General features: G+C 44.6%; 1 protein-coding gene across 6 annotated transcripts in view; it reads left to right on the forward strand.

Annotated features, from left to right (window-relative positions):
- The window catches only part of Rbm47 (RNA binding motif protein 47), a 139,374-nt gene extending 123,841 nt beyond the window's left edge, over positions 1-15,533 (forward strand). For all 6 annotated transcript variants that reach the window (NM_001005882.2, XM_087583071.1, NM_001437052.1 and 3 more), the window contains 4 exon segments: positions 5,325-6,484; positions 7,296-7,502; positions 9,624-9,829; positions 12,735-15,533. In NM_001005882.2, coding sequence (NP_001005882.1) covers positions 5,356-6,484; positions 7,296-7,502; positions 9,624-9,829; positions 12,735-12,965 — 1,773 coding nt within the window. In that variant the 5' untranslated portion in view covers positions 5,325-5,355 and the 3' untranslated portion in view covers positions 12,966-15,533.
- Positions 15,534-20,577: the final 5,044 nt, after the last annotated feature.

The following is a 20,577-nucleotide window of genomic DNA, read 5'->3' on the forward strand; positions in this document are numbered from 1 at the left end:
TGCTTCGAGTAAGAGCCTGAAATGGGTCTGTGACTCTGGGATATATGTTATCTGTGTGTGAAACTATCAGAGGGTGATAATGAATGCCTGAAATGTCAGCACTTAGGAGGCAGAGCAAGGTGATTTCCGTGAGCTGCTGGCTAACCTGGGAGAGGCAGGCCAACCTGTTCAAAGAAAACAAAGGCTAGGAGAAGGCTCACTCAGCAAGGTGCTCAGAAGCACGCAGGGGAAGCTGGGCATGGCAATGCATGGCTACAACATCAGTGCTACATGGGATTTGGTGGGCAGAGAATGGGGGATCCCTGAAACGTACTGGCCAGCCTGGCCAGCCAAATCAGTAAGCTCCCGGCTCAGCGAGCACTCCTACTTCAGAAAATAAGGAGGCAACAGTGGAGGAAGGCATCCTAGATAGAATTCTAGCTTCTACACACAAAGTGGACACACATAAACAGAAAGTCAAAATGTTAGGTTTTTTTTTGTTGTTGATGGTTTTTTGTTTTTTTTTTTTTTTTTTTTTTTTTTTTTTTTTTTTTTTTTTTTGCGCTGGTCCTGAATTTAAGCCGTTATTCAGCCTGGGACACAGAAGAGAGTGAATAGGCTTTCCACGTCAAATCTACATTACTCAGCTTCACTTAACCAGCACACTCTGACAGTTTCACCAGAACCAGGCTAGAGAGAAAGCATTGAAGACTGTGTAGGCCATACTGCCTATATTTCAAGTGGTGGACCATATGTGGTACCATAGTTGTTCCAAGTCCCATCCGCTATTGGTTTGGAGAGAAGTGATATGTCAGCCCCATAATGGCCTTTTAAAAGACACTATGTAAATGATTTCCTTTTTTATATAACTTATTTAACTGTGGCAGGATGATAAGGAGAATGGAGCTTGTAGACTATAAGATTTTCATAAACATACTCAACGGATCCAGCATCTCATCTGTCTGTCTGCCTGTCTGTCTGTCTGCCTGTCTATCTGTCTGCAAGGCTGAGGATAAGACACAAGACTTGTATATTATAAGCAAGTATAACATTTTGAAAGGCTTACCATTCAGGAAGCTGGAGAAATGGCTCAGTGTGAGGACTTACTGCTCTCCTAGAGGATCCAAGTTCAGTTCCCAGCACACACATTTGGTGACTCACAACTGCCTATTAGGCCAGCTCCAGAGGATCTGATGCTCTCGTCTGGCCTCCGCAGACACCCACACGCAAGTACACATACATACACAGGTAAAGAATTTTTAAAGGCATGTCATTTTTAAGGGCCTACGTAGAAATCCCAGTTTTGTTCACTTGTTGGTATTCTTTTCTGTTTTTCTGAAAGGAGAGTGGGGAGGGCAGGGGGCTGTGGTACTCTAAGGCCTAAGTTCTACTCCTGTGACCATACAGGACATCATGTTTACTGTTATGAAACACATAGAGTCTCCCTTGATCATGTATTTGCCATCCTCCATTGCAAGTCTCCTAAGCTACACCTGCTCATCTTCCATAGGGAAGGAGACAGACATTGACACTCAATGCTGGCACTGAAATTAAAGGAACAAATGCATCGTTCCAAACGGACACTCAGAAAACGTTTATAAGGAGCTGGTTCTAGCTGACTTACAAGCACTGAAGCACGAGGAAAACAAGATAAATGACTAGAAGGAAACCCCATCCAAAGATACATTTTAAACTTTTCATTACATTCATTTGTGTAGGTGGGGAGCGGGCGTGTGTGTGGAAGTCAGAAGAGAACTTGCAGGATTTGATCTTCTCCACCATAGAGGACCTACTGTTGTCAGGCTTGGTGGCAAGCGCCCTTACCCACTGAACCATCCTAATTAAAACCACTCTAAAGTTTAAATGATTGGTCTGAGTTTTCACCAGAATTTGAATCAAAAGTGATCTTGCCTTCCCTGAGCTGTTGCAGTGTTTTAGGCATAGGTGAAGGTGTCTTGTTCAAGTTGGGCGTGGTTGAGCATACCTGTGTAATCTCAGCCCAGAGGAGGCTGGGGTAGGAGGAACATGAGTTCAAAACCAGCCTGGACTCCAAGTGGGAATGTCTATATTGGTTATTTTCTGTCCTTGTGATAAGATAACATTACCAAGCAACTTGTGAAAACAAAGCCTTATCGTTCCTGGGGGTTGGAATCCACAATTGCTGGAGCGGGTGGCAGCGGACAGCAGCCTAGGAGGCTGGAGCAGGCAGCTGAGAACGCACATCTTGAACCTCAGCACTAAGCAAAGAGGGTGCTTTTTGTTGGCTTCTTTGTTGTGCTAAAATCAATTCTGTCCTTAGGATTCCCATTTACGGGTAGGGGAACTGATTCCTATAGTAGCTAAGTGTCCTCCTTCTAAGTCATACAACTAGGAAGGGTTACCGAGGACTCAGACAGCCATGCAGTCTGGCTTCAGCAGCCCTACACTCTATTGCTCTTGTCATGGCAGATGGATCAGAAGAGGACTGCTTGGCTAAGTGGCAACACATGTCTCTGTTGTGCATATCAGTATAGATTTGAGGTTCGTCTTTCTTTATGACACCAGCTGTTCTGTATGTTAACCTCAAACCCACAATCCTCTTGCCTCTGCCTTGTGAGTACTGGAATTACAGATGTGTGATACCATACTTCGCTTTCTTTTCTCTTTTTCTTTTATTTGTGATACTGGGTATTGAACCCAGGACCTGTCATGCCCACTATGCCAGCACATCCTCAGCCACCTCGCTAGTCCTTGAATTTTTGCTGAATAGTCTCATGCACAATTCATAATTCTATGTTTTAAAAGTAAACTTTTCCTGGTTATAGTTAAGTGGTGAAACCTTAGGCCACCATTAAAGTTATTTTTTACAAATAGTGAGAAGGTGTCTGTATGTTTCTAAAATATGAAGCCGCAAAGAGGAAGAAGCCACACCGCAGACACTAACCACAAAAGAGAAAAAAGATAGAGAAAGTTTTATGGTAGTTATCACAAGTAACACTTGTTTCTGTTTTGCTACTATTTTATTTTCTGTGTATGCTGTTTTACCTGCATGTATGTATGTGTGTATGTGTGTATGTATATGTATGTGCATGTATGTATGTGTATGTATATGTGCATGTATGTATGTGTATGTATATGTATGTGTATGTATGTGTGTATGTATATGTATGTGTATGTATGTGCATATGTGTGTATGTATATGTATGTGTATGTATGTACATGTATGTGTGTGCATATGTATAAGTATATGTATGTGTATGATGTGTGAATGTATATGTATGTATGTGTATATATGTGTATGTTTGTATGTGTGTATGTGTGTATGTATATATGTATATGTATGTGTGTATGTATGTATGTATGTATGTATGCATGCATGCATGTACCACATTCTTGTCTAGTGCCTGAGGAGCCCAAAAGAGGGTTTTAGATCTAGAACTTGAGTTACAGACAGTCATGAGATCCCATATGTGTACTAAGAATCAAATTTGGATCCTTTAGAAAGAAGATCAGCCAGTACTTTTAACTGCTGGGCCATCTCTCCAACCCATCTTGATTTTCTATAGAATTCATTTGCCCAATAATAAGATCTACTTCATTCTTTAAAAAATTCGTCCAGATGCTGGATGGTGGCCACACACACCTTTCATCAAAGCAGTCATGAGGCAGAGTCAAGCAGATCTCTGAGTTCCGGGTCAGCCTGGTCTAGAGTAGGTTCCAGGGCTACACAGAGAAACCCTGTCTTAAAACAAATGAAAAAGAAAGGAAAGAGAAAGAAGAAAGAGTTCATTCAAAACCTTTTCATTATAAGCATCGTATGTAACTTTTAATAACATCCTTACTCTCTGCTCACTCTCAGAATAAAGGTGGACACCATTCAGACCAGACACCCATGGCTACTTAATTTAAACAAATTTTAGTTCTGTTTCTTGCTCCCTTAAGCACCATTAGCTACAGTGGCAGCTTTCCTCTCATCTCCTCCAAAATTGTACTAAGCCAAGCATGGTGACGCCAAGGGCAGGAAGGTTGTGTGAGTTCAAGGCCACACTAAGCTACTTACTTACGAGGACCTGGTCTTTAAACAGAACAAAATAAACAAAGAGTTGGGGGCTGGAGAGATGGCTCAGAGGATAAGAGCACTGTCTGCTCTTCCAGAGGTCCTGAGTTCAATCCCCAGCAACCACATGGTGGCTCACAACCATCTGTAATGGGGTTCAATGCTCTGTTCTGGTGTGTCAGTGACAGGATGTTCATATACATTAAATAAATAAATCCTTAATAAAAAAAAAAAGAGTTGGACTTGGTTGGTAGCTCACATCTGTAATCCCAGTGCTTGGGAAGCTGGGATAGGAGAATTACCCTGAGATCCAGACATGACCTGGGTAGAGAATTGAGTTCCAGGTCATCTATGACTAGAATGATCGAGACCCTGCCTAAATAAATAAATAGATGTTTTGTACCACACAGTTCTGGGAAAAAAAGAAAAAAGAATATGGAATCTGGAACCAAAGCCTAGGTTCCTATGTGAACTGGGCAATTTACCCAACTCCCGAGTCTCTTTCCCCACAAGCCAGCTGAGTTGAATGTTAGTGTACAAAGGTGAGCTGAGAATGCAGATGACATTTCTTTGAAACCTGTGGTGTCTTTTTTTCCCCACAGAAATATTGCTTCACAGCTCCCTGAGATAACCTGGCTCTTTATGTACTAAGTCCAAATCTGAATGGTTCACAAAATTTAGCCTGAATGTCATAAAACCTCTGACTCGTTAGGACCGCTGCACACCAGTTGAGACAATCCCATTTCCTGTTGAAAACTTCAGCGCACAGCTCAGTAGCTGTAGGAAAACACCTCCTTGAAGTTTACGCTAATAAACACATTGCTGTAGGTCTGGAGATAGAACGTAGTGGTAGAACGCTGGCCTAACATGCAAAAGGCCCTAGGTTCCACGGCCCAACGACTCACACCACAATGGGAGACAATTATGTCCTTCCCTTTCTCTTAGTGTAATGGAAAGATCTACCATTAAATAAACAAAATAAACAGGCTGTGTGTGCCAAAGAAACAAATTTGCAATGTGCTGTAGTGAAATGATACTAGAGTCGAAAGTGCAGGAATAAAACAAAAATTGTTTACTACAAGAACTAAGATTTTCCCCAAAGATGACAGCAGGTTCTCACAGTTTGACTATTTAAAGGGCACCTGCATTTCTACAGCGACCTCCCCAATCTAACATCTCAATTCAGCACCCCACGACCTATCTGTTTACAAGAATGCATCACCCAAGAGTGAGCAGAAACACAGGAAGTGAGCTTAGATTGACGTCCTTGCTGGGTTCCCCACTCACACTCTTCCTTTCTCTTTTGCAGGTTTCCTCCAGCTGTGGATGCCTTTGACATTATGACTGCAGAAGATTCCACCACAGCCATGAACAGCGATCCAACAGTGGGGTCCTCCACCAAGGTACCGGAGGGTGTGGCGGGCGCGCCCAATGAGGCTGCACTGTTGGCACTGATGGAGCGCACCGGTTACAACATGGTACAGGAGAATGGGCAGCGCAAGTATGGTGGACCCCCGCCCGGCTGGGAGGGCCCGCATCCCCAGCGTGGCTGTGAGGTCTTCGTGGGCAAGATCCCACGTGATGTGTATGAAGATGAGCTGGTGCCTGTGTTTGAGACGGTAGGTCGCATCTACGAGCTGCGCCTCATGATGGATTTCGATGGCAAGAACCGCGGCTATGCCTTCGTGATGTACTGCCACAAGCACGAGGCCAAGCGAGCTGTCCGTGAGCTCAACAACTATGAGATCCGCCCGGGTCGTCTGCTGGGAGTGTGCTGCAGTGTGGACAACTGCCGCCTCTTCATCGGTGGCATCCCCAAGATGAAGAAGCGTGGGGAGATCCTGGAGGAGATCGCCAAGGTCACCGAGGGCGTGCTCAACGTGATTGTGTATGCCAGTGCAGCAGACAAGATGAAAAACCGAGGCTTCGCCTTTGTGGAATATGAGAGCCATCGGGCCGCAGCAATGGCCCGTCGCAAGCTCATGCCGGGTCGTATCCAGCTGTGGGGCCACCAGATAGCCGTGGACTGGGCCGAGCCAGAGATTGATGTAGATGAGGATGTGATGCAGACCGTGAAGATCCTCTACGTGCGCAACCTCATGATCGAGACCACCGAGGAGACCATCAAGAGGAGCTTTGGCCAGTTCAACCCAGGCTGTGTGGAAAGAGTCAAGAAGATCCGTGACTACGCCTTCGTGCACTTCACTAGCCGCGAGGACGCTGTGCACGCTATGAACAACCTCAATGGCACAGAGCTGGAGGGCTCCTGCTTAGAAGTCACGCTGGCCAAGCCTGTGGACAAGGAGCAGTACTCTCGCTACCAGAAGGCAGCCAAGGGTGGCGGTGGCTCAGCTGAGGCAGTGGCACAACAGCCCAGCTACGTGTACTCCTGTGACCCCTACACGCTGGCCTATTATGGCTACCCCTACAACGCGCTCATCGGGCCCAACCGGGACTACTTCGTGAAAAGTTAGTGGAGACTTGAGGGCCCCATGGGTGTTCAGCCCCCTAGACAAGGGTGTCCGATTGAGCGTGGCTGAAAGTCCCTAGGCCCTAACCCATGTAGAGCAAGCCTGCTTATCCTTTGGAGGTTATGTTACAGTCTGATTCTGAGCCAGGCCAGCATGCTAAAGGGCGAGGCTAGAGGACTCCTAGTTTGAGGGGAGCCTGGGTTACCACTTCCGAAATTAAATCTTAAGGTGCTGGTTAGCGAAGTCGTGGTTTCTTAGAGTCACTAAGGATATAAGACCAAGCATGACACTAGAACGGACTCATGACATAAATTCAAGAACACTGTCCTGTTCGCTGGGTCTGAGTTAATATCCTCTCCCCGCCCCCCCCTTTTTTAGCACAAAATGAGGAAGGAAGATGGGCACATCACTTTCCAGATCTAACTTTTTAAAAAAAATTTATTTATTTATTATATATAAGTACACTGTCATCATCTTCAGACACACCAGAAGAGGGCATCAGATCCCATTACAGATTTGTGAGCCACGTAGTTGCTGGGAATTGAACTCAGGTCCTCTGGAAGAACAGTCAGTGCTCCTAACCACTGAGCCTTCTCTCCAGCCCCCCACCCCCACCCCAGATCTAACTTTCATAAACTCTAAAATTGAAGTTGCAGTTACAATCCTGGGAACTCACCTTGGATTAAGCCTACAGATTAGCATGTTAAAGTGGCCCAAAACAGGTCATCGGGAGCATCTTATTAGCCCATTTTAGTGGCTCTGGACCATCCCTGTTGCTGGCTCACCCTTTTCTGTGTTGTTACTTTCAGCAGGCAGCATAAGAGGCCGAGGACGCGGTGCAGCTGGGAACAGAACCCCGGGGCCCAGGGGTTCCTACCTGGGAGGGTATTCTGCCGGCCGTGGCATATATAGCCGATATCACGAAGGCAAGGGCAAACAGCAGGAGAAAGGATACGAGCTCGTGCCGAACCTGGAAATCTCTGCCGTCAACCCAGTGGCCATCAAACCTGGCACAGGTCAGTACAAACCAGAGCAAATGCATCACCAGTTCCTCATCCCCAACCCTCTCTCTCTCCAGTGCGTCCCAGTCTTCATGGCTCTTAGATCTTACACAGATCCCTCCGCCCTTCTGTAAAAAAAGAGCCACCCTACCCTGACCTTATCTAGCTAGAATTTAGGGGAACGGTCTGGTTCGGGTCCTGTTCACATTAGACTGTCAGGGCATTTTTCAGACAGGTCACCACGCTATTTCTCTGTCTGTGACCAAGTCAGCAGAGACGAGAGTGAGGAAGGGGGAGAAGGGTATGAGACTCCCCGACTCTCTCTCCTGTCATCTAGAACCTGTCTGTTCCTTGAGAATGTCCATAAACACTCCATCACTGAGCCACCTCCCAGCTGTTTCAGTCAGCAGAAAGCGAAGGGCACGGGGATACCAGTTTTGAGAGAAAGTAGAAACTTCTTTTCCAGAGCCAACAGTGCCAGTTTTCCTGAGATCGACAGACAGTACAGACAACAGTGAAGAGTTTTACAGCTGTATTCTACAATCTATAGATTTAGAACAGAGATGCCCAATCCTTTGAGCCAAGGACCTTGAGCTTTGATGTTACCACCAGGCCCCACAAACCTATCTGCCAGTATTGTTGGCCAAATGATCACCCACAGTGAGGGAGGATAAGATTCTTTAACTGTTTGGTGAGTTTGGCAAATCCATTGTCTGCAGACTCCCCACACGCTAACCTCTGAACCCATGGCGAGTTCCTCCTGTGGATAATTATTCACTCCCTGGCGTCTTGGCCTCACTGAGGGGAGTAGAGAGAGCTTTTGAAGGGCATCTGCTCCCTTTCTGGTTGCACACTTCTTCTCCTAAAGAATAGGCAAGGAAATGGTATGTTTGGAACATAGGTTTAAAGCCCTACCACCTCCGAAATACTGTGGCTTCTGGTACTCAGGTGCCCTATAAATGCCATCGACACGGAACAGTCTTCAGCCATGTGACGTCCTGTGCGGTGGGTAGAGTCCTGTAGGCTGGTGGCCAGAACAGGGCAGTTACTCTGTGTAGCCCCCATGTGGCTTCAACCTGTAGCCCAGTCTGGACCCCGCTTGGCCTTTTCTGATCATTTAAAGTTGCAACTTTGTCCTTCTGAGAGAAAGGTACCAGGGCAGTAGTATTTGGGCACAAGACCAGTGGAAGATTTGGCTAGAAAGGAAGCTAACGGGCATTTGGTTATGATGTAGATTTTTTAGTTTTAACTGAATGGCTGAGCCATTGTTTATCTTATGAACACTTCTGCCCCTTCACCTTTGATGGTATCCATCTCTGTGGAAGAAGAAATGTGCTTAGAGTTGGAGAGAAAGCACAAAGGAAAGGACTCTTGGTGTGGACGGCTCATGCTCCTCCTTATTCTTTCAACACACACAGCACGCACACGCATGAGCTCCCCCAGACTGGGTCAAGCATCTCTTCCTTTTGATCTCTTGATACTGCACATTGACGCTGAGTAACTCTATCTGTTTGAGTCTCTGCTTGAAGCCGTTCCTTTGGACTCTGCTCACAGAAATTATTTGAGTTGGCAGGTTGGAGTGAAAAGCCAAATCACCCACTGCCTCAGTTCTATAAACGGATGTTAGCACACGGGAGGCTTTTCCATTTTCTACTCAACCCCCTCACACACACACACACACACACACACACACACACACACACACACAATATGTACACATATACTCACACACAATGCACACCCCCCAGCTGGATCAGTGTCACTAACACAAAATACAAGGTGGGGATGATGTCCTCGCATCTCCAAGCTGTCAGAAGAAGATACCTTACTCAACCTACTTCTCAGTAGGTTGTGAACGTGCAAAGGACGCCATCAGTGGCGAGCAACGTGAGAATAAGCGGAGCTCACACTCGCATGTTAGGAAGTGTCAGTGCGGACACCTCACTGGGTATGCTCCTGCCGCAGTGCGCTGTGGAGAGATGCCATTCTGAGGTGTCACCAAGCCAAGCAGAGCAATGTGAATATGCTGCTAACACAGGAATGCTAACCTGGATTTAAAAACACAGGCAGCAAGTGAAGGATCCTCCGGGGGTGGTGGCAAGTAACGCACCTGTCTTACTCCTGCTTCTCTTGCAGTGGCCATCCCTGCCATTGGTGCCCAGTACTCCATGTTCCAGGCAGCCCCGGCCCCTAAAATAATTGAAGATGGCAAGATCCACACAATGGAACACATGATCAGCCCCATTGCGGTGCAGCCAGACCCGGCCACTGCTGCTGCCGCCGCCGCTGCCGCTGCTGCTGCTGCTGTCATTCCTGCGGTATCCACACCGCCGCCTTTCCAGGTAGAGTTCTTGGCATAGCCGGGAATTTATATATGGAGCCTCTCAGAGCTCTTGCCGTGGCTTTCATTTATATACGGAGCCTGTCTCCATCATAGACTCATTTAGTAGTCAGCTCTGAGAATATATTTGGTGCAATGATATTTTAAAATATGTAGGTTTTTTTTTTTCAGTCTGGAGATCAAACTTGGGGGTGTTATACATGTTAGGCAAATATCCCCCCCACTGTGATGGCCTCCTAGCTCTTAAAAAAAAAAATATTTACTGAGCTGGAGAGATGGCCCCGCGGTTAAGAGCAATGACTGCTCTTCTAGAGGTCCTGAGTTCAAATCCCACCAACCACATTGTGGCTCACAATCATCTGTAATGGCGATCTGATGCCCTCTTCTGGTGTGTCTGAAGATAGAGACAGTGTACTTACATATAATAAATAAATCTTTAAAAAAGTATTTACTGTGAAATAGCAAAATGTTAGCTCTATGAAGATTGTTTTTAAGTTTATTATTTTTAAATGTGTATATATTATATAAGTGTGTTATTATATAAGTGTGTGTTTGCATATGTCTGTACACTCACACACACACACTCACACACACAACTCACACACATACACACACACACACACATACCCAATATGGCTTAGTAGGTAAATATGCTTGCTTCCAAATATGACCTGAGTTTAATACCCAGTACCCACATGGTATAGAAGAGAGCCAACTCTGACCTCCCTCTATGTGTGGACTGTGATATACCCCTGACCACCACCCCATACACACACAGAGGCCCAAAGCATGCCTGTATGGACATGTGATTCATGAAAGTTCTTTTTAATGGAGTAGACACAGAGGCTTCTCCCCTCCAGCTACAACTCAGACTGTGATTGCCCTGTCTTTCCAAATTTATCTCGTCTTTCTGCACTTTCACCCTGGTTAGCTCTTGGGATCTGACCTTTCCCTTCATCTCTTCTGTCCACCCCCCTCCCCAGCCCTCCCACCTGCTCAAATATCCTCTCCTGGACCTGTTGTTAATACATTATGCTGTGACTTACAATGGCCAGTTTGTTCTTTCTTGAACAAGAATTATCCAGGATGTGTGTTTTGAAAAACAAAAGTTCTTGTCTCCAAGAGCCCTGAGGATGGTCATTTAGGCTGGGCTGGGGTTCTAGGCCTGCTGTGTATAGGTATCGTGGGTGATTTTCCAATGGCCAGGCATCTGAATTGTTATAGCTAATCACCTCCCTTTTCTTCTCTATACCAAGCCTCAACTGCTTTATTCCGAAAGGGTTAAACCTTTTGCCATTTCTCACACATCAACCTGTTACTAAGTAAATGTTATCTTCAGTTCAGGGCCCTTGTGTTTGTTATCTTTTGCTTTTGAGATACAGTCTAGATATATAGCCCAGACTCACCCACAACTCAATACCTCTTACAAAATAACTTTTTGAAACATCCCACGCTGTATAAGACTTAAGTTTAGATGGCTCAACAGTTAGAATACTCTGCTCTTTCCGAGGACCCAGGTTTGGTTCCCAGAAACCACAACTGCCTGTAACTCCAGCCCTGGGTTAATACAGGGAGTCCTTGTAGCCCTGGCTGGCCTCAAATGCACTCGATAGAACAGGCTGGAATTCACAGAGATCTGCCTGCCTCTTCCTCCTGAGTGCTGGATTAAAAGTGTGTGCCACCATTGCTAGGCCTTGATTGAGGGTTTTGATGACTTATTAAAATCATACAAATAAAGCTCTAAGAACAGCGCCTGGAAGTCTCTCGGAGTCTCTCGGTTATGCATGTTATCATCATTGCCATAGTTATTGTTAAGTTAGATAAAAGTTCTTCTGAACGTAATTTTGTGAGTCTGATTTCTAGATTTTGTGATAGAGACGACCTGATCCTTGATTGGAATCTCAGAATCCCAGTAGTTGGGAGGTAGAGGCAGGAAGATCAGGACTTGAGGATTGTCTCTGAGGTGTAGTTCACTGGAGGCCCAACTGTGCTATATCAGAGTCTGTCCAATGGAAGCAGAACCTCCGTGGCACAGACCCGTAATCCTAGTTACTTGGGAGACCAAAGCAGGAAGGTGGAAAGTTCAAGACTTGTCTGGTTAACAGAGCAAGTTCAAAGCTAGTCTGGGCAACTTAGATCCTATCTCAAAATAAAAGATTAATAATCATTAATATTATTATTATCATTATCATTATTAAGCACAGGCACTGAAGCACATTTGCCTAATATGTATGAGGTGTCCTAGGTTCAATTCACACCATTTTTCAATAGGGAAAACCACCTATGAAGACCTTGCCTCTACATGTACTTTTCCATTTCGTATATCCTAGCTTACTTACTCTGAAGTTAGGTGCAGGAAAGATACCAGCATTTGGTTTCAGGCCATTCTGTGGAACATAAAGCACACCAAATACTTTATTATTCCTTGTGTGGTGTTTTATTGTTCCCCCAATCCAAAACTAAATCCATGGTTCTTAGAGATATGTGGGGCTTGCCCCACCCCCACGCCCCTTTTGTTACTGGAACTTAGGTGTACTTCACTTTCAAAGAGAAAGGAGGATACCCAGGACGGCTTAAAAAGTGTCCTTAAGCAGATTCCCAGCCCCCTCATTACCTCTCTTTGTGGCTTTAACTGACCAAACAGAATGACCGATCGAAGATTTCAGTGTATAACAACTCTGGCTCAGCAAGCTGCCTCACGCTTTGGCACATGTCTGAACACTGAATTTGAGCACACGCCCTCCGATGACATTTTGCTCTGTCCATTCTCTTTCTCCTGTACTAAGTGTCCCTCACCTGCCTCCTTACCTAGATGTCTTCTCTCCTTGCCCACTGAGCTGCTCATTATTGGAGTAGATAATATTCAAATAATGCTCAGGAAGGACTTCTGTTTGTCTGTCTCTCAGGGCCGTCCAATAACTCCTGTGTACACTGTGGCACCAAATGTTCCGAGAATCCCCACCGCCGGCATCTACGGGGCCAGCTACGTCCCCTTTGCTGCTCCGGCCACTGCCACAATCGCCACACTACAGAAGAACGCTGCAGCCGCCGTGTACGGGGGCTACGCGGGCTACATACCTCAGGCCTTCCCTGCTGCTCTCCAGGTGCCCATCCACGACGTCTACCAGACTTACTGAGACCGGGGACCAGAAAGGCAAGCCACCAAACCCCGCCGAAGGAACACTCTATTATTTATGAAGAAAGAACGTGTCGGGTTGACACACGTGTAAAACCTGCAAGTGAAGAAGAATGTTATCAAATAGCACACTGAAATATTTTATATCCATGAAGTTTTCACTCATGTTTTTTTGAAAATGACTTTTCAATTTAGCAGGCCCGCGTTCATACATTTCTAAGAGACTTGCGACGCCTCATGCCTTAACATCATCTTTTAAAGTTTGTATGCTCTACTGTGTTTGTACAGAGGTTTGGTTTTGTTTTTTAAGGATATATTTTCAGTATGAAGGTTATTTTCTTAACTTCTGCACTCCAGAGTTTTCTATTTTGTAGAACCTTTCAAAATATATCAGCTCTCTCTATATATATGTATATGTATATCCAAAAAAAAAAAAAAAAAGAGCACGCCCGGGCATCTAGGGAACTATTTTGAAAACTATATTCAATATTTAAAGACACAAACTGTAGTGTTCTGAAATGCTACGCAAAACATTTTATTTTTAAGGTGATGCTGGAAAGTGCAATTTTAAAATGAGGAAAAAAAGGTCTCTACTGTGTTTCTACTGGCATTAAGGGTTGACGATATTGCCATATATTCTTGTCATGTTTTCTGGGTTTATGGGGGTTTGGGTTTGGTTTGTTTGTTTGTTTGTTTGTTTTAATAAGTCTGTTCTTAAGCCAACACGGAAAAGACTCCCCACACCCAGAGTCCCAACACTGGAAAGCTCTGACCTGCCCTCAGTACCCTGGGCTCACCCTGTGTCTCTACTGTTATCTGCCCCGCCCCACCCTCAAGGAGGGATTCTGCCTCCTTCCCTGGCTCCCGGGCAGCTCTGAGGTTTGGCATATCTAAGAAAAGTGGATAATCGAATGGAGAGGACTACTGATGCCTTTTATGCTTCTTCCTGGGATTGTGTTGGGGTCTTTTTATATTTAATTTTGGATTGTCTGGGGATGTATTTTCTTCTCCATGTGTTTTCAGTAGCAGAATGCACCCGAGGGCAAGATTTTACCTCGTTTGCCTAAGGCATCTTTGCATAGCTATTTGTTCAGTACGGAACTTCAACTTTCTAATCCTTTGTTTTTTTGGCGTGTTTTTTTTTTTTTTTTAAGTCTGAGTTTTTAGAGACCAAGAATGTATGTGACTATAGACAAGACCTTCAAGACTTGTCAACAGGAAGTTTAGCTTCTCGCTGCCTTTCTGCGTTTCCTACAGGATGCCTGTTGTCATCAGGGATGTTAGAAGCACTGTGTGTGTTTAACAGGGTTTCTCTCAGCCGCCCTGCGTTTGGTAGGCGAACAGGGGGCATACCCATCCAAGAGGAGGACCTGTAGGTTAAGGGTAGTTTGTAAATAACTTCTGATGCTTGCTCATACACACCTTCTGTGTTGCCAAAGCTCGTGGCTTGTAGTGTAATGCGAAACGCAGCCATTTTATTTCAATGTTATTAAAAGTGTTTGCTTTTTTGTGGGGGGGGGGGAGTAAATGCACAGAGGCAGGGTTAGGGTTTTGTGCCTGTTTTAAGGCTTTTATTTGGCAGTGAATGTAAAATACAGTGAAATGATAATATTGTCATCTCTTTTATGAATTACATCTTTTTAAAAGGCTTGGTCCAGGGTGTGAAGTGAGCGATAAGGTAACAGAGGCATGGTTGTATTTTATGGCATAACAGAGTCCATCAGATTTTTCTTCCCTCCAGAGTTTTGCTAATAGGCTTAACTCTTATTTCTGGATTAATAGTAGGATCATGCCCTTAGCAAATAATTTTCTGTTTTTAAATTAAGAGATTCCCAAATGTCTTTCCCCCCCCTTATCTTGATGGGATGGATTTTATATATAAGAAATATTTATTTAGCTATTCTGTAAAATTATCTAGTGCCTGCTAAGGCCTTTGAGCATCCCTCCATCCTGTTGCGTGGCATAAAGCAGCAGCTGTACGGTGTTCTGGGGGCTCACTCAGAAGCTGCACCCACTCGGGCCCGTGGGGATGAGGGACCTTATCAAAGGTATCAGGTTCTCATCCCTTGACTTGTGTGAGGAAAAAAGTGCTTTCCTTCCTGCCACCACGGACTGACATGGAAGTCTTCAGATGGAACGCTGACCCCATGTTCTTACTGTATTTTTCAAGTGCCTGGAAAAAAATATTTTCAAAAACAATACTAGTAATAATAAAAGGAAAAAATATGCACTAACTTAACATGGCAACTACCTTAACAACAGGCATTGGTGGCAGCCAGTTAAGCACCAGTGGCCCTGCTGTCTGTGATCTTACCTGTTCCTCTTGTTTCTCAACCATTTCACACGTACACTACTGAGGTAAGTTTATAACTTGAAATGTGAACTTTTTTTTTTTTTAGGAATAAGAACAAACTAATATAAATGTTTTTAAACGTTTTAGAGTTTGGGTTTTAGACATGCTACTAGTTTAGTTTTTAGCTTCATATTTGAAAAGCTTTTTAGATCTCGCTTCATTTACATACAGTGCATTCTTAAAATGTATGTGGTAAATAAAGCTTTCTTGAAAGCAGTTTCAAGACTTTCTTTTCCTTTAAAAATAAAATTAGGAAAACTTTTGCAACAATGGAGGGATTGACAAATTCAGTCTTTGAAGTTGAGGAAAATGGCCACTGGTCGGAAATGCCCCTGGAAGGTGGTTACAATGTTGAATTATGGAAGGTGGTTACAAGGTCTAATTATCTATCAGTATGCTCAGAACTTCAGTACCCTCAAACACGCCCAACATTTGGATTCAAGTGAGACATGACAGAACCTGTCACTGCTTCCAGTGGTGATTCCTGATGCTCCCCAGTCAGAAGGAGACTTGAAGGCAGCTGTGATGTGTAATTACCAGTGAGTTCACAAAAGTACTGGCTGACCTCCATGTTGGGCTTGGAAGGCCCATAATTCTCCTTTCCATAATTCTCGGGAATGTTATCAGAACACTCCCTGAGAATGTCACTAAATTCAGACAATGTCTCCTAGCAAAGGCTCGCAAGTAACTGCAGACAAAATGACAAGTTGTCAGAATTGTCAGACTTCTCAGAGCTACTCTACCTGGCTCTGTGGTTGTGGTAATAATTGCTTGTTTGTTTTAATAATTTCATTTTATTTCATGTGCATTGGTATTTTGCCAGCATGTATGACTGTCTGTAAGAGGGTATTGCATCCTGGAGTTACAGACAGTTGTGAGCTGCCATTTGAGTCTAGGAATTGAACCCAGGGTCCTCTGGAAGAGCAGTCAGTGCTTTTAACCGCTGAGCTATTTCTCCAGCCCAGGAGATTTTGTTTTTGTTTTTGTCTTTGTCTTTGTTTTGGGGGTTGGAGTGTTGGGACAAGGTCCTGCTGTGTGTATTCTAGGCTCAGTTCCTACCTTAGCCTCCCAAGTTCTGGGCCACTGTACCAGCTGAATTTTTACCTCATTAATTTGAACTAAGGTCATGACCTCTCATCATACATTTCCTGGAATTCTCCTTAGTAATGTATCTAAGGGAATAACCAGGGTAGGACACTTCTCAAGAAAACAGACCACTGGGCAATGCAGAATTCTGGTTTGGTTTGGTTTTATAGAGATTTGTTTCTATCTGTGTAGGTGTAGGCTACATATATGTCACTAGTATGTGTGTGCCCACAGAAGCTAGAAGAGAGCATCTTGTCCACTGGAGCTAGAGTGGTAGGCAGTTGTGAGCTATGAATGTTGGAAACTGAACTCAGGTCTTCTGCAAATGTACCAACCATGCTCTTAACCATTGAGTCATCTCCCAGCCCCGTGACTGCTACTCGTTAAAATTCTTTTCCTTGTTTGTTTATGACAGGCTCTCGTGTCGCCAAAGCTGGGCTTGAACTCCTGATCCTCTTTCTTCTGCTCCCTCAGAGTTCAGATTAACATCATGTTTGGTATAAGCAGTGTTTTTAACTAAGACCCACTCTGCTCTTGTTCAGGGAGGAAAGTGCTATACCCACACTCAAGTTCTGCTAGGAATAGCTTAGATCCATGCAGACCAACACTCTCCTAGGTACAGGCTTGATTGGAGCAGCTGCACCCTTGTTCCCTCATGCGCTTGGGGCTGCCCTTCCTGGGGGAGCAGACAGAACCAGCAGCACATCCGGTGAGAATAGATATGATTGTGTGCCCCACGCTCCAGCCCCATTGTCTTCATGATAAACATTTAGGTGGGACAGATAGGAACTAGACAAGGTCACAGAACCAATGAACAACCTAGACTCCACTTTAGGCCCAGGTTCTCTCTGACAGCCCATTAGAAATGAGTCCATCTAGTCTATTGGGAAAAGATAAGAAAAGGCCGTCTGTTTTTGCCTTGTATTGTGTTTCCAAGTGCAGGTGAGAGAGTCCCTGTGACCTGCATAGGCCCAGGATAGAAGATGGGATGTTTGGAAATTCTGTTTCTCTAAAAAAGACTGATAAAACTTGACAAGATTCAAGGAATTCTAGCCGCAAGCCATCCCAAAGACTCTGGTGGAGATTTGCCACAGTTTAGTAGGAAATCAGCTTCCCCTTGTCTGATTATGTGATAATAGTGATGAAGCTCAGGGCCACACATACCCTAAGCACATCCTCCACCTCTGCCATCCAGTCTTCAACCACGTCCTGATTGGGGTTTGTTTTGGTTTGAGGTTTTTGGGTTTGTTTGGTTTTTTTTTCAGTCTTTTAGGTGTTTTGTTTTTTGTTTGTTTAGTTTTTTTGTTTGTTTGTTTTTTGTTTTTTGTTTCTTCATTTTGGCATTTGGGAGACGTGGAGATGTTGTTGTTCAAGACATTAGGGGTCTCAAAAAGTAGACAGAGTAAGCTGAACTGCCTAAGCCCAGGCTGGCCTCAAACTTACCATTCTCCTGCTTCAGCCTCCTGCATGCTGGGATCATAGGGGAAGACCACCACGCATGGCTCCTCTCTGCTTCCTCAATAAAATCAGTATTTTTGGGGCTGGAGAGATGATTCAACAGTTAAGAACTCTGAGCACGGGGATCCAGTGGAGGACTTAGAGAAAGGACTGAAGGAGCTGAAGGGGTTTGCAACCCCATAGGAAGAACCAGAATACCAACCAACCAGAGCTCCCAGGGCTCCAGCCACATGTGTAGCAGAGGATCGCCTTGTCGGCACCAATGGGAGGAGAGGTCCTTGGTTCTTTGAAGGCTCAATTCCACAGTGTAGGGGAATGCCAGGACTGGGAGGCCAGAGTGGGTGAGAGGGAGGGAGAGCATCCTCAGAAGCTGGGGGAGAAGGAGGAAGGTGGATAACATTTGATAAATACATAAAATATCCAATAAAAAAAAGAGCTCAGGTTGGGGATTTAGCTCAGTGGTAGAGCACTTGCCTAGCAAGCACAAGGTCCTGGGTTCAGTCCCCAGCTCTTTAAAAAAAAAAAAAAGAGCTCTTGCTGTTCTTCCAGAGGATCCAAGTTCAGTTCTCAGCAGCCATGTTTGGTGGCCCACAACTAAGCTCTCAGGGATCTGGTGTCCCTTTCTGGCCTCTGAGGGCACCCACACACAGATGACATTATATTCACACAGACACATAAATAAAAGAGGAAACTATTTTAAAAATAGGAAACTGGGGGTTGGGGATTTAGCTCAGTGGTAGAGTGCTTGCCTAGCAAGCGCAAGGCCCTGGATTCAGTCCCCAGCTCCGAAAAAAAAAAAAAAAGAAAGAAAAAAAATTAGGAAGCTGGAGTGACAATTTGGTGGTTAGGGGCATAAAATTTTTTTAAAGAATAGATATTATAAATATATGTTAAACAACATACACAAGAACTCATTTAGGGAGCTGGAGAGATGGCTCAGTGGTTAAGAACACTGACTGCTCTTCCGGAGGTCCTGAGTTCAATTCCCAGCAACCACATAGTGGCTCACAACCATCTGTAATGAGATCTGGCACCCTCTTCTGGTGTGTCTGAAGACAGCTACAGTGTACTCATAATAGTAGTGTATACATATATGAAATAAAAACAACTCATTTAGTTAAAAGTCAGGATAATTAGAATTTCTGGTTTCTCATATATATATATATAAAACACCTTAACTGCTATGTGATAGTATTTTTATTGGAAAGTTTTCTCAGTTTTCTATTAAAATTTTATTTTATTGAGGGATGGAAGGTGTTGAGACAGGATTCTCTGTAGCCCTGGCTGTCCTGGAACTTGCTCTATAGACCAGGCTGGCTTCTAACTCAGAAACCCACCTGCCTCTGCCTCCCCAGTGCTGGGATTAAAGGCATGTGCCTTTAATTTCATTTTCTGATGGTGAGACGGGTGACATTTTTGGCATGGCTGGTTCAATGAAATGGTATCTTAAAATTTTTATTTATCTTAATTTATTTTCTATGTACGGGTGTTGTGCCTACATGGATCCACTCATGCCTGGTGTCTGAGGAGAACAGAAAAGGAAGTCAGTTCATCTGGAGCTGAAGTTATAAGCAATCTGATCAGTCATGTGGGTGCTGGGAATTGAACCCATGTCCTCTAGAAGAGCAGCCAACGCTCTAAACTGCTCAGCCAACTCTGTAGCCTAAAATGGCATTTTTAAAAAAAGAGTAGGGGCTGGGGATTTAGCTCAGTGGTAGAGCGCTTACCTAGGAAGCGCAAGGCCCTGGGTTCGGTCCCCAGCTCCGAAAAAAAGAACCAAAAAAATAAAAAAATAAAAAAAGAGTAACTATATGTGTTAGTGTTTGTATGTATGTATGCCTGCATGCACACTGTACACATGTTTGATGCATAGGAGGGCATTGGATCCCCTGGAACTGGAGTTATAGATGGCTGTAAGCTCTGTGTAGAAGCTTGGAACTGAACCTGGGTCCTCAGGAAAAACAGCAAGTGATCTTATCTGCTTTTCCCCATCGTACCTCCCCAGCCCCCCTGAAATGACATCTTGACATTGTCACCTCTTTTATTAACAAATCGTATCTCCAGCTTTCTCAGGCATCACCAAGTAAGAGGACTCAGACATTTCTGCTGTGTCCTACTTTTGGCGTATATCCCAATTCTGACCCTCAAAATCAAAGGGAAGTTCAAGCTTAACAAAGAAAACAACTTCTGATATCTACAGAGTGCTTTCCTTTAGCATTGGTTCTCAATGGTGTATTTTATAAAAAGGAAGAGAAGCCAGGGATATGTTTGGAGGTGCAGTATTGTGTGGGGAAAGGGGGTTGCCTCTGGGCCCCATGGTGAGGCATTCCTTCCCCCTGAGGGACCAGCCATAGATGGTATAGTGTAGAGTTTATTTAGGACATGGGGAGGGGAATTGAGAGAGTAGACACATAGAAAGGCAGAGGGGGGAAGGAGCCGGCCACGAGCATGGGGAATGAGGGGGAGGGGAATGGAAGGCAGGGGAGAGAGGGTAAGTGAGCAAGAAGAGACTGAGGAAGAGTTGAGCTGCCCCTTTTATATATACCTGATTTGCCAGATAACTGTGGGGCGGAGCCTGGACAAAAACGCCAACACTCGACCTATGGGGTTTTGACCCCTTTGGCAAACTTCCATCTCCAAAATATATTGATTCATAACAGCAAAATTACAGTTATAAAGTAGCAACAAACATACTTTTATGGTGGGGGCAGCATCA

The sequence above is a fragment of the Rattus norvegicus genome, chromosome 14, assembly GCF_021556685.1.
Source record: "Rattus norvegicus strain SHRSP/BbbUtx chromosome 14, alternate assembly SHRSP_T2T, whole genome shotgun sequence".
In the NCBI taxonomy this organism is placed as follows: domain Eukaryota; kingdom Metazoa; phylum Chordata; class Mammalia; order Rodentia; family Muridae; genus Rattus; species Rattus norvegicus.